The sequence below is a fragment of the Magallana gigas genome, chromosome 10 (assembly GCF_963853765.1).
Source record: "Magallana gigas chromosome 10, xbMagGiga1.1, whole genome shotgun sequence".
Taxonomy (NCBI): Eukaryota; Metazoa; Mollusca; class Bivalvia; order Ostreida; family Ostreidae; genus Magallana; species Magallana gigas.
In genome coordinates this window covers 26,404,978-26,422,288 of record NC_088862.1, presented here as the reverse complement: position 1 = coordinate 26,422,288, position 17,311 = coordinate 26,404,978, and the positions used below count along the sequence as shown (strand labels likewise).

Sequence of the window (17,311 nt, the reverse complement as noted above, 5' to 3'; positions counted from 1 at the left end):
TATACTGTGTCTGTATGTTTGCTTCTGTACAAAATTCGTTTTTATCCTCTCAAGAATTTACGCCCAAAAATTGTCGTTTCTTATAGAAAAAAAAAGGGAAAAAAAAACACGTTTCCAAAAAGAGGGCAAACAAATACGACGTCTTAATTCAGAATTGCATTGCCCTCTCTTCGAAAATGTCTTCTAATGGGGCTTGTTCATATGAAGAAGTGGAATTGAGGGAGGACATATTCCAAGTTATTTGCTTCTTTACGTACGTTTGCGATTCCATGTATACATGTTTATTCCGGAGAATTAGCCGTCACCGTTTTCGGTGCGGGTGTGTGACAGGGGTCATGTTTTGCGATAAGCGGATTTATATAGAACAGACACTGTATATACTAAGCAATGTGACGTTTTGGGGGAACATTTTAACAGTGCTTGCCTCTTTCATTGGTGTATGTTTTGAGCCAATATATAAATACACCCTTCGTGACGTCAGGAGATGCATGATACTCATTTTACAGATGCGTTTACAGCGATGAAGGCAAGACCGTTTTGTGTAGTAGAAGTATATTAGAAAAAATAGGCAAGACAAAAGAGCGACATGGCTTCTATACAAAAGGTAAACGATCTTTTTTTAAATTTTCATGTACATGTATTTTATATATGTTTTTAGTGGGAGTATATTGTGACCCACGAAAAATGTGTAAGTCGGTCGGTATCCGTTTTATAAAATTTATTAAAACTTTGCAAACTTATAACAATATTCCGCGAGATCGGGAGTCGGTGGTACGAGCGCCCTAACCGGTGCTCTCCAACTGCCGATAATAGTTGTTAGATTTTCCCAATTGAAAATTATCGTATGAAAAATTGTTTGCAAAGTTTTTCCGCGATAACTTGTGTTTCTCATGAAAAAACGCATAAAACAGTCAACTTTTTCAATTTTTTAGCATTTAAAAAAGGGTCAAAAACGTACTATTATAAACAGCTCTCTTAACGACTCTAAAAATAGTTAAATATTCCCGACTTGTTTGTATTTTGTATAACATATATATCCAAAATATTTTTACAAACTAAATATTTTTTTTTACTCGATTCATCTATTTCCAAATTTAGTGATTTACTAAAACTACGAAAAAATTTTGCAAATTCCGTACGTTTTCTTTTCTTGCATTGACAGACGTTGGCTCTTTTAATCTATCTGCTGTTGCAATTTGCCTTCATGACGACAGCACAAGTTCTGCTCACAGAAATATTCAGTTCAAAGCAATCAACAGATCCCAAAGTCTGGTAAGTCAAGGAACAATGCATCTGTAAATTGTACATCTGTCAAAAATGGGGGGGGGAGGGTCCGACGGTTTTTTGAGATAGCAAGGGGGTTCGAAGCATATTCTGGTAATTTTATAATGTATTTAAAAGAAATTTGAATTTTAAAGAGGGAGGGGAGGGGGGGGGGGGGGCTGGATCCCCCTGACTCCCTCTCTAGATCCGCTCATGATTGTAGGAGCAGTTATGCTTATATGTGCATTTCTCCGCAACTCTTAATTTGTCTTGATATTACCACCTTCATGTTTTTTTTTTTAAAATCGCAACATAAATATGTGCGTGCACAACACTGTAAATTAAAATAAAATTACGTGGTATATTTTATTCGAAAAATCATACAAAATTATCTAATGAACTAATGCTTATTATGATTTTATATTTATGACTCATTAATATAGTTCTTTATGGTAAATAAATACTTTTTTACAATGCTTTATACAAATGTATGTAAACGTCTTGTATAAATCAAAATTCATAACAATACGAAACACAAGCAAAAAGTAAATATAAGTCTATAAGTCATCATTCAAAAATTATAAGTCTTAGACTATTCTAAAAAGATATTATTCTGTTTAGGTTTGCAAACATTTTGATTTTGTTGCTTTTTCCTGAACTGATGATGCTGGTGTATGATGTTTGGATGTCAAATATCATTGCACTTAAAAGGTACAAAGAGTGGCCGGAAACTAAAACCCTGATAAACGTAAGATTTTTTTTTATATCGGAATTAAACTCAAGAAGCAGGCCAGTTTTATTTATATATAAAAATCAAAAACTTTATCATATAACATTGTGCCGGATAATTAAGCCAGTGCGAAGGTGGCATTTTTGTATCCGCATAGGCTGCATATATCGAAAAAATCAAATATGCCACATGATAGATCATTGCTTGAAGAGTTTACAACCACGTTTGTTATCATTGTAGCTCACCTGTCAGGTGAGATATTTACCTTTCAAAAATAACTTTTTACAGGAAAATAATTTTTCCCATAGGAAAAACAATATTCCTACGGGAAATTTTAAATTTAATAGGAAAATCATTTCTTCTATGGGAATTTTCCCATGGGATATTAATTTTAAAAGGTAAATATCTCACCTTTCAGGTGAAACACACTAAAAACAAAAGTGGTTGTATACTTTCTAAACAATTGTCTATCATATTGTATGTATGAGTTTTTCCGAAACTGCCTCTTAAGCGGTTGCAAAAATACCACCTTGGCACTGGCATATTATCTGGCACAGTGTTATATATATTGCTTACGATAGACATGATAAAATGATACAAAATCTGAACTCGGGTATATGTTGTCATCTGCTAAGATTTGACCATTAAATGATTAACAATCCATTAACAACATTTTTTCCTTGTTAACAGGGTGTAGTGATATCAATCATTGACGCCATGGCTCTGGGATTCTTATCAACGGTTGTTTTTTCAAAGTTACCTCCCTTTTTACTGGCCGGAATTCTCTGTGTTGGAATCTCACCAGCTGCTCGGTTGTTTAATGTAAGTATATACTATAGTATATACTATAGTACTTAACCAGTTAATATCTAGAGATATTTTAGTATGCGTATAGTTAATACGAAAGTTTTTTTGGCAAATTAATAACATTTCAAACTACGTTTACTGTGAAATAGAACAAGATATTAACTAAATCAGGCTTAAAACTTAAAATTAGGGGGACAAATTATTATAATAATCGTACAGCGCCAATAGATAATTATGAACCAACAGCGCCATCATTTTTGGATGAATTTTCGGATGATTTATCATAGATTTCTTTGATTAAATTTACATTTTCTTTATTTTTTAGGAAAACAAAAAAGGCACTTCCCGTGGTTGTAATGGACGACAAGTCATTCTCCCTATTGCCCAGCTACTTCTGACGATATCAATTTCAGCCTCACTTATTCTAGGTGATGTTATGACCATCGGAAATGCAATTTTCTTCGGACTGTCTTTATTAGTCATAAAATTGGCACGATTTACACCCTTGCAAATCAGTATTGCTGGAGCCAATACCAAGGAAGCTCAAAATGCCGGAATCTTGTATCGTTTTGTGCGAATAGTAATCTTAATTTTGACGGTATGGATCGCTTTTATGCATAGTAATGACAATCAAAAGACCTTTCCCTTTGCAGATATTACAATTGATATCACTGTTGTCAATGTTGGTATCCTGTGTATTTGCGTACTTTTAGTTCAAACCGAATCCTATATACCAATGTTGAGTACTCGCACGGCAATGCTATCATCGATAACATGTATTTGCACAACGCTTACAGTTTTCATCTTTGTTTTGTACGTCCATCTTGGGAACGATCTCGGGTTATTTAGGAACATTGCAAGCTTTCCTGTTTCATTTTCAGTATACCATATCATACTGTACTCCTCCACTTGCGTGTCTGTGCTTTTGTTCTATTTTTCCATATTTGACGACATTCAAGAAGGCCATGATTCCTTCAAAGAATGTTTCTTGGCATCTTATGATAATGTTTTTATTTGTCAGAATCTTGTGAGAAAGATTTTGAGCAAATCAACGCGTTCCGAAAAGAGCAAGAGTATCCTCAGTAGGGTTTTTGTTTGTACCACAATGTACCAAGAATCAGCGACTGAAATGAGGCGACTGTTACGCAGCCTCAAAAATATTTCTGCGTCAAAAGTTACAAAGAAGCGAAACATCTACTTTGAGTCGCACATTTTTCTTGACAATGGCGCAAGTGGAAAAGAAGTGAAGAATTTTGGAATTCAGTTGCTAACACTTATTGAGGAAATCTTTAAGATGGAAGAACAATACGGAATTATGATTTATACGCCATATGGAATTAAATTCTCTTGGAATGTCCCGGGGGAAATGCCCCTGTTTTTACATCTTAAAGATTCTAGTCTCGTCAAAGCCAAAAAACGATGGAGTCAAGTTATGTATATGAGGTATATTCTACAATACAGGGGGAAAATTCAACGTCTTTTTCATAAAACAACTAGTCACGTTAATTCTGTATACAACGAGCCTATAGATTTATTCGATGTAAGAGTTGATGTCAAACCAAATTCGCAACAGTCAGAAAACGAGACAAACAACGCAAGCGATGCTAATATACCTATTGTTACATTTGACACCTCTAGCAAAACCTCTTCTTTTAGCGATCTTACGACTGTCACACAACTAGAGGAAAACGGCAGCAAAAGTAAAGAGACGCATAAGTCACCATCGGACACTAATGAATATGATGTTTCCAGCGAGGAAAAGCAGGAAGTAACACTTCGGGTTCCAAGATTGCATTTGACGACCAAGAACAGAAGATCGTCTTTCGATCACAGTTTCATTTCGCTACAAAATCTCCCTATCACTCAATATTCTTTTGATCCAGAGTTACAAAAAGAAGAATTACCGTATGATTTCTCTCGACCGAAATTTAGATCTTCGTCTTTCAATGATATAGAATTCGAATATCACAAATATAAAAGAAACGAGCTACAGCAGCGGAAGACGGAAATCCAAGAAAATGAAAACTACCAGGATTTTATTTTAGCCACTGATGCAGATATGGCGTTTGATGATCAAAGTGTCCTTAATCTATTGAATACTATTGAAAAAGATAAGACCATTGGAGGTGTATGTGGAAGAACATTTCCTATTGGAATTCACAGACATCCGGTCGTGTGGCTCCAAATGTTTGACTATGCCAAAGGTAAGCAAATATGGCATATCCGTTTTATTTTTCTCCTTTAAATATCTACCATTATGACCAGAGACTTGTGCATATAAAACTGCCATTACTCACTGTGAAAAAAAACCCCTTTGTGTACGACTTGGCCAATTTAGAAAGGAACTTGTCGCTACTAATGAAAATTCAAGTAATATCGAATATGTTTTGCTATATAAACATACAAGCAGGTCCTTTGCGAAAATTGATAGTTGCAAACCAAATGCAAACAGACTCACCACTTACAAGAGTAAACTGTTGTTCCATTGTCCAATCTGATATCACTTCAAAAGGCAATTGTCAGGAATTTTTAATATAAAATGTTTAATCACATAACATACAATTTGTAGATTTCTGGATGATAAAAAGCGCACAAAACATCATTGGCTCCGTCATGTGTTGTCCGGGATGTTTTAGTTTATACCGGTTTGAAGCCATTGATGACATCATCGACACATTTTCCATGCCAACAGAATCAATGACAGATGTATTCACAAAAGATAACGGTAATATTTTAGCATTACAGTGCTATTTTAGAAACAGAACAATGACAATAAAATCATACAACACAAATTTATTCATATTTTCGAAATTCCATTGCTCTTTTACATCCTAACAGCCAAGTTGGACGAAAAAATAAAATTTATCTATATGTAGCAAATTCTCAGCACTTCAAAATCATTACTTGCTGAGGTGTTTTCATTATTTTAACCCTGAACAAATATTTGTATTGATTTCAAAGATTAATATAAAATATACTGCGTCTTTTGAAAATCTTTAACCACCCTTGTCGCGGAGACTTCATAATATTGTTTAACTTTGTAAAAATAATTTAATTGAATAAAAATGATTTGACTGTATCAGTTTGGATGAGGTTACTTTATTGATTAATTCAAAAGATTATTCAAAGCTAAAATACATGTATATGAGTTTCTTATTCACTGTTTGTAATTATTCTAGCTTAATATAGCGTAATTATATCATTTCATATCTGATAAATGATTGATAGGTTTGATTGGTAATTTGTTAACCAGCTAGCCTCCTTAACATTTCTTTTTGAATGTGTAATAAAAGCTAAATTACATAGACTTTTCTTCAATTTATATAATTGTTTATAGCTTAAAAGAATATTTCAAATTTTAAGATGTGATGTGTTATTTGTTGACGACCTAGCCTCCGTTACAATTAGTTACATTTTCACTAAATTCACTAAGTCTTGTTCGTTTTTTTTAAGGGGAAGATCGATGGATGTGTACTCTAATGATGAAGGCTGGATGGAGCTTGAGATACTCTTACCATGGAAACAATACGACATTTTGTCCAGAAGAAACTGAAGAATTTATGAAACAAAGGAGACGGTGGTTGCTGTCAGATTTCGCCAACGCAGCTGTAGTCGCCTGGAATTTACGTAAGTTTCTTGTGCGTGCACACCTGGATTCTAAAAAAACAATTTAAGGAGGCTGGGTTGTCAATACATTTACCATCTGACGTTTATAAAAATGATTTGTGTAGCTACATGTATAAACTATTATTTAGTAAAGAAAAAGTTAAAATTTGATTGTTTCCCTATATCGTTGTAAAGAGCTCAATTTTTTAAAGAAAATTTAGTAGTCTAAACATGACCTTGACCATCCAGCTCTCTTTATTGTCTGCAAAACATCTGGAGCCAGAACGAATTGTAAAAAACGAATTGTCATAAAAAAAAAATATGGGTCATGGGTGTTGGGATCGCTTAGTACGATTCAATTCATGCAAGGCCACATTTCCCAAGAGCTAAATTATACTTTTGATCGTTTACAGTTCAACTAATAGTTATCAAGATATTTAGCTGCTCCTACAGTTTTGATAAGTGTTACATTGATTTTTTGTAGTAGGTAAGTAAGCAGCCACTGTAGTCTACCACAGATCATGTTTTCATAAGAAATGCAGGAAGAAATTATTCAAAGGATCGTTATCATGCATATTTGCTAAACGATATATCTATGAGTGTCACTGCCCTATAGGTACTTGGTGTATTAATTGTTAGCAGTATGCATAGTCATTGAATATATGTCTTGAACGACTAGCAGAAGTAAATAAGTTGTATAAAACTTCAAGAGACATTGTCATAGAATATAGACCAATTGTCATGCTTTGTAACCCTCATTATATCTACAGTCAGGCGTGGGATGTTTATTACAGAACTAGTACACAAAGTTAGTACTAGTACAAAAATGATATGTAAAATTAATTGTCGTAGTTACATATTGTATATTTGTTAACATTGACAAAAAGTGTAATGTACTAATAACTAAAACACCACGTAGAGTTAACATGATGCATATGCATTTAATGTTGAATGAAAAGCAATTAAATGTCTTTCACAATCGGTTTAAACAAAGTAGCAATATAAAACAATATCTTGCATCAAAATTTAAAAAAAATGTGGTGGTTTCATCAATATCTGTTGACAACTAATTTTCATCGATTACGTTGTTGAGTTGATCACGAATTTAAGTGTTCTTTGAAGTGCAGTTTTTCATGAGACATTGTTTAAAAAACATCACTGGTCACGTGGTCACTCACCCTTTTCACTAAATCCGCGAAAAATTGTTGCCCGTGGATATTAGTGAAACCAGAATAATAAGAGCTAAATAGAATTCTTGTTCATAGTTGTATTTCTTTGTCTTTGCATTTACAGTACCATTGATGAAAAACAACACGGCCTTCACCCTCGTCTACACGTTGTATTTGCTACAACTATTTGTCGTCACAATCCTCTACCCTGGGTCTACAGTGCTTATGCTGGCCCTGGGGTTCGAACTGGTAACCGATTGTCCACTTCTAGTGAACGCCGCTTTTCTGTCCTTGATTTGCCTGGTTTACTGCATTGTGCAAATCAGCTCATGGAATACCTACAAGAAATTGATCGTCAGCAAACTTTTGATTATAGTTATGGGTATTCTGACTACCTATGTGTTTGGTGCAACGAGTGTATTCCTTATCCAGATGCTTATTAAAGGTAAAAGCGTTAGAGTTTATTCAATTTTACAAATAAAAACTGTAAAAGAAAGATCAAATTGATCTGTCATAATTATTGAATAGATTTTTTTTTACCCTTAGGCTTGAATTTTATATGTTGTGCATGAGTACTAGTTAAATAAATTATTTCGACAAAAATTCAAGCAAATTTTTGATTTGACAAAGAGTTAAAATTTAAATTGAAATGATGTTAAGTGACTTTATGAAACGAATTCTTGCTTTCTTCTAAAGTATGATAATAGTAATCGATAAGCTTTGATGAAATCAAATAATTATACATGTACGTTTTATTCCCAAGTATGCACTTTTGATAAAAAAAAATACCTAACTAAATAAAATTTTGTGTATTTCTATGAGGCTTTCGTCAAACCTCATTTTGCATCCTTTATTTGCAGACATTGGGCTCGGTTTTGTCACTTCTCACATTGCAAACTTGGTGCTTCTTGGAGTGGTTTTCCTGTACCTCTACTCGCTGTTATTGCATCCTTTTGACATACACCTGATCTTGGCAGGAATCGTATACCTTTTTTACCTTCCATTGCTGAATATTCTACTTCCGCTGTATGCAGTTTGCAATATTGTTGATCAAACTTGGGGAACAAGAGATGACGTAAGAATTTTATAAATGTTAACACGACCAATCAAAAAATGACAATAAGTAAGTCAATAAGTATTTTAAAAGCAAAAATTTTCGAAGTGTGTTGTACTAGTAATGTATTATTAATCCACAATGCTTTTATATAGAAGAGTAAGTTGATTTCGAATTTTAGTGTGTTTTTATACAATAATTTCACAATACAGCAAAAGGCATCAGTCCCAAGAATTTTACGATTACCCAAATTCAAGAAACGCAAGAAAAGCATGAGTCTGAAACGTACGTACTGTTTATATACATTAAAATAAATATAATATTAATGTACAAGATTCACAATGTTATAATTATTCTTGAGAGAGAGAAAAAAATAAAGGAAACTAGAACACTCTCTTTTGTCTTCTTAACATAAACGATAAAATATTTCTAGAATTTCTTATGCTTAAACATTTAGGAGTAAGCAGGAAAGCTATTATTATTAAATGACATATAATGAATTCTTTTGCAAATACAGATCGTAGCAATTCGTACGAAAGTTTAAGTTCCTCGGCCATCGACCTACAGGAAGTCAGCGAGGACGAGACCTTATTTTGGCAGAGTCTAGTAACGGACAGTATAGGGGCGGGGGTCAAAACTGGCCTCACCCCAGAGCAGAGGACCAAGGGACTGCGATCTCTCCGCAACAGAGCTCTTGCAGGATACCTAACGGTCAATATGCTCTGGGTCGCGGTTTTGACTGGATTTTATGCATTTTTGACCAAATTCTTTACGGATAAACTTGTGTATGGTGTGATAGTCCTTAGTCTTCTTGGCATTTCTGCTATTATCCAGATTCTTGGAATGACAGTGTACCGATGTAGCGACATGTTGACTCGCTTTGGAAGACTGATTTCATAATGTACTTTGGAGATTGAGTAATGTATAGAAAACATATAGAATGTATTTTCTTCTATTGTGTGTGGGTTTTTTCTCCCGAACGCATTGAGATATTTCCCATGATTTAATAATATCATGTATAATGCTATAATGTTGAATTTTTGTATGTATCATGCATTTATTGAAATTTATTTATTGTACTTTCTCACGAATGTACTAAAATTAAATGATATTTGATTTTTTTATGTAACTTTTCATCTTATCTCAGAATTCCTGTAATTATTACTTATTTCATCATTTGCAACGTGATCTCTCTCTCTCTCTCTCTCTCTCTCTCTCTCTCTCTCTCTCTCTCTGTGTAATCTTTTTTGATTTTGTGTCTGATGAAACAAGACATTTGTTATGGCTGAGCTTTGAGTCTTTGAGTTGCATATTAAGTAACCTTGACCTTGACGTTAAAATCACAGTATAATTTTCATATCCTACGCTTTTTGTTTTATGGCGGTATAATTGCATATTTTATTAATTTATTTAGTAATTATTATTTGACACGTTTGTAAACTAAAGCACAATTTATATAGCTAAAACAGTTGTTAATAATGAATAAGACAATAAACATGTTCAAGGTTTAAATGGTTGCTTATAATTATTATAATAGTGATATGGTAATGAGGTCGATTTTTTTTTATATTGGCTGTTTACATTTTTAGATAATTAAAGTACATGTAGAAATATATTCATTTGATTTCGTGACTTTCAAACAGAACGTATGCATTAAGGGTCACACACCATGGTGTTAATTAACACGTGCGTAACAAAACATAATTATCACATTGTTAAAAACTAAAAGAACTGTTGTTAATGTAATACTGTTAAAAATCCAAAGTTCTGATATTTTTAAACATAAAAATGATAGATTTTGGCCTACAAGATCCTTCTGAAAAATGAGTGCTAAAATTGAATGAATTTGTTTTCAAACATAACGTCAACTGAATGCATGAATAATGACTAATATCTATTAACCACATCAAATGCTCTTAAAACAGAAATAAAAACCTGATATGCACTATCAGGTATTTTGGTTTCAGCTAAACCCTCATGATCAGCATTGTGATTGGCATATTTGGTTGGACTGAATCTGGTGTGAATTGATGAGAAAGTTCTCTTTTTTTAAGTTTCACAAAATATTATGTAATAGTCATTCTTTAAAAAAAAATGTCAAGTGTGTATTTTATAGCATGATGTGAAGAAGCAGATACGAATGAAATCGTACACTTTTGATTATTGATGTTACATTTTTTCTTTTGATTTTTATGTATTATTCTGCTAAATAAATCAAGACAAGGATCAAAATTAATGCCCAATGTTAAGTATTCCCTCGAAACAATCCTGTTCATAATTTTCACATTATTGTGACACACCCGCAAGTAAATTCAATAAAGCAGAGGTTTTTGCTCAGATTTCGAGGTTTTATTGGAAATCCAGTCCATTACAATAAAAAATCAACAACCATTGACATAAACAACTACTATTTGACAAGAAAACTACAGAATGACAGCAATTTACCTTGCCTTTTATTGCTCTTTTCATCCACAAAATTAAGAAAAGGAGATGGATCTTATATTTATTGTGATGTTATTATTCAGTTTGTTTTTAGTAGACTGGTAAATATTTCTCCAACTTTTGAATCATCTTGTTTTAATTTGAAGCAACACTCAATGAAAGCCTGGATTGACTGGATTTTATGCAATTTTGACCAAATTCTTTACGGATAAACTTGTGTATGGTGTGATAGTCCTTACTCTTCTTGGCATTTCTGCTATTATCCAGATTCTTGGAATGACAGTGTACCGATGTAGCGACATGTTGACTCGCTTTGGACGACTGATTTCATAATGTTCTTTGGAGATTGAGTAATGTATAGAAAACATATAGAATGTATTTTCTTCTTTTGTGTGTGGGTTTTTTTCTCCCGAACGCATTGAAATATTTCTCATGATTTAATAATATCATGTATAATGCTATAATGTTGAATTTTTGTATGTATCATGCATTTATTGAAATTTATTTATTGTACTTTCTCACGAATGTACTAAAATTAAATGATATTTGATTTTTTTATGTAACTTTTCATCTTATCTCAGAATTCCTGTAATTATTACTTATTTCATCATTTGCAACATGATCTCTCTCTCTCTCTCTCTCTCTCTCTCTCTCTCTGTGTAATCTTTTTTGAATTTGTGTCTGATGAAACAAGACATTTGTTATGGCTGAGCTTTGAGTCTTTGAGTTGCATATTAAGTAACCTTGACCTTGACGTTAAAATCACAGTATAATTTTCATATCCTACGCTTTTTGTTTTATGGCGGTATAATTGCGTATTTTATTAATTTATTTAGTAATTATTATTTGACACGTTTGTAAACTAAAGCACAATTTATATAGCTAAAACAGTTGTTAATAATGAATAAGACAATAAACATGTTCAAGGTTTAAATGGTTGCTTATAATTATTATAATAGTGATATGGTAATGAGGTCGATTTTTTTTTTATATTGGCTGTTTACATTTTTAGATAATTAAAGTACATGTAGAAATATATTCATTTGATTTCGTGACTTTCAAACAGAACGTATGCATTAAGGGTCACACACCATGGTGTTAATTAACACGTGCGTAACAAAACATAATTATCACATTGTTAAAAACTAAAAGAACTGTTGTTAATGTAATACTGTTAAAAATCCAAAGTTCTGATATTTTTAAACATAAAAATGATAGATTTTGGCCTACAAGATCCTTCTGAAAAATGAGTGCTAAAATTGAATGAATTTGTTTTCAAACATAACGTCAACTGAATGCATGAATAATGACTAATATCTATTAACCACATCAAATGCTCTTAAAAACAGAAATAAAACCTGATATGCACTATCATGTATTTTGCTTTCAGCTAAACCCTCATGATCAGCATTGTAATTGGCATATTTGGTTGGACTGAATCTGGTGAAAATTGATTAGAAAGTTCTCTTTTTTTAAGTTTCACAAAATATTATGTAATAGTCATTCTTTACACCCGCAGGTAAATTCAATAAAGCAGAGTTTTTGCTCAGATTTCGAGGTTTTATTGGAAATCCAGTCCATTACAATAAAAAATCAACAACCATTGACATAAACAACTACTTTTTGACAAGAAAACTACAGAATGACAGCAATTTACCTTGCCTTTTATTGCTCTTTTCATCCACAAAATTAAGAAAAGGAGATGGATCTTATATTTATTGTGATGTTATTATTCAGTTTGTTTTTAGTAGACTGGTAAATATTCTCCAACTTTTGAATCATCTTGTTTTAATTTGAAGCAACACTCAATGAAAGCCATTAGAAACATTTCAACAAAACCTTGGACTTTCTGTAGGATGATCTTTTTTTCGTAAAAAATGACACTGGTTTCGAGTGAAATTTACACAGATTGTAATCTTAGCTCTACCGGCAGCCAAATTGTGTTGATTTCACTGAGCCATGTTTGAGCGCCAAGCAATGAAATAGACAGGCCTACGTCACATAGCTGTTTGGCACAACTACCCCAAGTCCAAGCTCCTGTTAAAACAGTTTTACAGATGTTTTGATATCACAGTTTGAACAAGCATTCTGAGAGTATTGTTTAAGCAATACACGTCCCCTACCGGTTTGTAGAAAGAACTATATATGATATTATCAAATTTGGCCCCCATTATTCGCTATTTTTAAAATAAATCAGGTACATTAATTTGTTGTGTTATTTTATAAAAATGTTGACATAAAATATGTTTTTCACCTATTTATTTGATTTATATGTACGTACTGGCAGAATATGACGTCAGAAGTGACGCTATTTTCATAATTCAATCAAAATCAGTCAAAAATTGACATTTGTCTTATCTTTTTTCGAATGGGAAATATAGAGCGACTCTTTGAACGAGAACAAACTTTTTGTCACATATAAGTATTGGAGAGATACACTTGTACATCTTTGGTGAAAATATTTTGTTTGTTCAAGCAGTCGCTCAATGTTTCCTTAAAGAAAAACTGCTTCAAAACAAGCCGTTTTATGCTAAAAGTGAGAAAATGGCGGGAAAGGTCAACTTTATGTTGTCATAATTTTAAATTGTGGGCACTAAAATCGAAATAAAATTATGAAAAAACTTCAAATGTATATTTGAACATATAAAACGAAGAATTACAATAAAATGACAATGTTCATTTAAGGGGGGCCATTTTAGGCTCAAACCATATACATGTATAGTCCTTTATGAAAACAATGCACTTTTATGCAGAATATCATTTCTTACCGTCTTCTGTACCCCGAATCAACAGACCAACCCGATAACGAACCCGATTGTAACAGTACAAAAAACCCTGTCGATTAAATTTACAACACAATGCTGGACACTATTTTACAGAACTTATTTGTTTGTTAGAAACAATAAAAGGAATGGTCCAAGTAATGCACGATATTATTACTGACTACATACTTTCCTCGTTTATTCAATACTCACTGAACCCGATAACGAACCCGAACATTAAAAAATTGGAATAAAAAAAAATAATTTTCTCGAAAATGTTTAAACATGACGCTACAAAAGTGTAAACTTGATCTGTAGTTTGACATTTTGAAGCTGTTCAGCAAATTTCATATTATTCTTCAAACGCATAAAGAAAAAAAGTGTGGAAAACTGAAGTGGGACAGACAGATGGACGGACAGACGAACAGACAGACTGAAGGACGGACGGACTGACGGACGCAGAGGAAAGCTATAGTCCTCTCCGGTGAAAACCGGTAGGGGACTAATAACATTTTCAATACCTTCATATTTCTGACTGCACTGTATTTAACTCAGAGTGCACTGTAGACCTTATGCTTTCTTCATATGTGAAATATTGTTTCTTTGTTTAAAAATAATAAAATTAGCAGGTTTCCTTCATACGCATATTCTGATAACACTTTTCCAGGCGAGAGTCGATACATTTTGTAGAAAGTGATCTAATACATAATAGATTTCCCTTTGAGGAATAGCGATGATATATAAGTACGTTTAAAGTATGTTTTATCATTATATTTTTGAATGGATTGCGTAATCTTACTGAAGTGGGCAGATGTGTATTGTTTGAATAAAAAAAAAATAACTGCCATTTAGGATGTATAAATATGATATACATGTTCTTATAACATCTTTATTTGAATCCAAAGTCATTTATGATAAATGAAATATATAGAAAGGGATTGGCAAAGGGCATTGATAAGATCATTTGTTCGTTTTATGAATTCACACCATACTTATTTTAACCGCGTGTAGGTGAAAACTGAAAGGCTCATGAAAAGAAATGACTTACGTTGCCATCTGAGCTGAACTTGCCTTAAATTGGCGAAGGCGTACGAAATAGATTAATCAGAAATGAAGTATACGTCTGGATTTCGAAGACACAGAATCCATAACTTAGACGATTGTTTCGTTGTCAGCTGAGTTTTGAAGAAATACGGTTGACAATTTTTATACACAGTACTGTGAAATCTAGAGAATTCATTCTAATTTTGAAAGTCATGTTAATGTCCAGAGGCTTCATTGCAATTTTTATCAATGATTTATTTTTTTTTTATAAAAAAATATAAGGAGCATACGATACAAAGAAATATTTTGATTTAATATGGAATCAATAAATAAAGCATGCCGAAAAAAAGTTATGATTCACAATTTTTAAGCAGTCACACAGGATGAAACTCTGTAACTGAAAGATGACAGAATGATTACTTGTGACTGCATAAATGGCATATCAATTAGTAACTAATAATTGATAATTAAGATGATTTTAGTTCGTGTCTACAATTCTTTAAAACCAATTAACTGGAGTTGAACTGAGAAAAATATTGCATCGTGCCTTCAGTGAGAGCCTCTTATTGACAAACAATCAAGCTTACATATATGCAACGTGAATACTCTTGTGAGAAAGCAAAAAAAAAAATCCAATAGTCACTGTACAGGAGCATCCCCTCCTACGCTTAAGCACGATTCACTTTACTGTGATTCTGTTGGCGCAAATTGTTGAAGTCGGATTTCTTCTCGACGATTGTAAATGCCGTAATACCTTGGTGTCAATTTAAATGGATGTCCCAATAAAGAGATGATTAACAGTGAAAACTTTGATAACGAATCATATTTAATGTTAAGTATATGGCAACAAATATAATATGTAGATATTCATTTCAGCTCAAAATTTTACTAAATACGCAAGAACTGATACAAAATTATTTTTTTATACATGTAAGTATGGAACCGATATCGATAAACGGACATGTAGTTGCCACGGTTTATAAATTTAAATGCATAGTTAATGCCTTTATATCCCGAAGACATTCAATTTATTTTTTTAAACGCCGCAATTTTGAAGACGTAAGACGTCGTTTGCAAATAGATCAAAAAACGCAGGATGGAGCCCCTGGACAGATGCATGTGTATCCAAAACGAACCTCAAAAGCCATTTGATTACACGACAAATAACTGTATTCAGATTGCTCGCCGATGTTACCAGAGAGATTCTAATTGATAAGTATATCAATTGAAAAAGGCAACTTTATGAAAACAGCAAAAAATACGGTGTTTTTTTTTTGTTTTTTTTTAAAGATTAAACTTTGAAAATGCCGAGTGGAAATCGAACTCATGACTTACAGATTCTTAGTTAAACCTTTCACCCATTCCGCTACGCTGTTAGGTTACAATTACCATAAAGAAACTATATATATAGAATTACATTTGATTTTACAGGATTTTTTTTTTATAAATACGTCACAACATGGAAGTGTCCCATACCACCTTAAATACTTTAAAATATTCTTTTCATAAAAAGACTGGCGGACGTTAACAATATATATATATATATATATATATATATATATATATATATATATATATATATATATATATATATATATATATATATATATATATATATATATACTAATCTCTAATCTCATGATATTGTGTTTGCTGAGTATTACTGACAAAAACGCACGTTTAAATACTTATCATCGGAAATTAACATGAGTCAAGACATTCATAGGTGACTCAGTGAGAAAAACAAATTGAGACTGCGAAACACTTACGCCTCCAAAAGCAGCAACTTTAAGGAGGCGGGTTTGTTGAAAAAAAAAAGCCATCAAATCTACATGATTTATAAGCCATAAAGTATTATTTTTTTTCTTTCAAAAGGCTAAATGCTTACCAAACTTAAATCAGAGCATTTTCCTTAATCTTTTTTTGAAATAGACCGTTTGCTAAAGAGAGTAATTAATTTAGTTTTAAAATGGCCACGTCCATGTTACTCTCTTACAAAAGGACGAGAAACATTACGTAGTCGACATTCTAAAATGGTAAATAGTATCTTAGATATTTCCCCCTATTTAGGTGAAATCTTCGATCTAGTTTTTTGGCCAACGCACGCAGACGACCTACATAGCTAATTACACATACACACCTCTTGTACATGGTTTTTATTTACTGAAGTTTGACCTTTCGTTTTGCCTTAAATAAAGCAGTACCTGGTGCACCGACCTATACATGTACATATACCATTATGATATTAAGGGGCTAAGCCACGATTTGAGCTCGAAATTTTAAATTTTATTCCTCCATTTTAAATGTTTAGAATGGTTAATTTGTGTATTTTTAATGCTTTTCAAAATATGAAAGTCAAATATTTAAAAGTTACAGGCAAGATACACAGTTTGGAATTCTTTGTGGTTTCAACAAAGTTCGAGTGTTGTTATAG

At 32.5% G+C, this 17,311-nt stretch overlaps 1 protein-coding gene across 1 annotated transcript; it reads left to right on the top strand.

The window, feature by feature from the left end:
* Positions 1-222: 222 nt before the first annotated feature.
* Positions 223-10,540, top strand: LOC105337412 (uncharacterized). Its single transcript, XM_011442121.4, has 11 exons — positions 223-604; positions 1,163-1,272; positions 1,885-2,011; positions 2,684-2,815; positions 3,126-5,004; positions 5,370-5,525; positions 6,254-6,427; positions 7,700-8,020; positions 8,436-8,650; positions 8,842-8,914; positions 9,147-10,540. The coding sequence occupies exons 1-11, from the start codon at positions 587-589 to the stop codon at positions 9,527-9,529; spliced, it is 3,588 nt and encodes a 1,195-aa protein (XP_011440423.4). The 5' UTR covers positions 223-586; the 3' UTR covers positions 9,530-10,540.
* Positions 10,541-17,311: the final 6,771 nt, after the last annotated feature.

What these genes read in the sequence shown, in the direction of transcription:
- LOC105337412 (XM_011442121.4), top strand. An exon ending in CAGCTGCTCGGTTGTTTAAT is followed by an intron (nt 2,816 to 3,125) that starts GTAAGTATATAC and finishes TTTATTTTTTAG; the next exon opens with GAAAACAAAAAAGGCACTTC. An exon ending in TATCCAGATGCTTATTAAAG is followed by an intron (nt 8,021 to 8,435) that starts GTAAAAGCGTTA and finishes CTTTATTTGCAG; the next exon opens with ACATTGGGCTCGGTTTTGTC.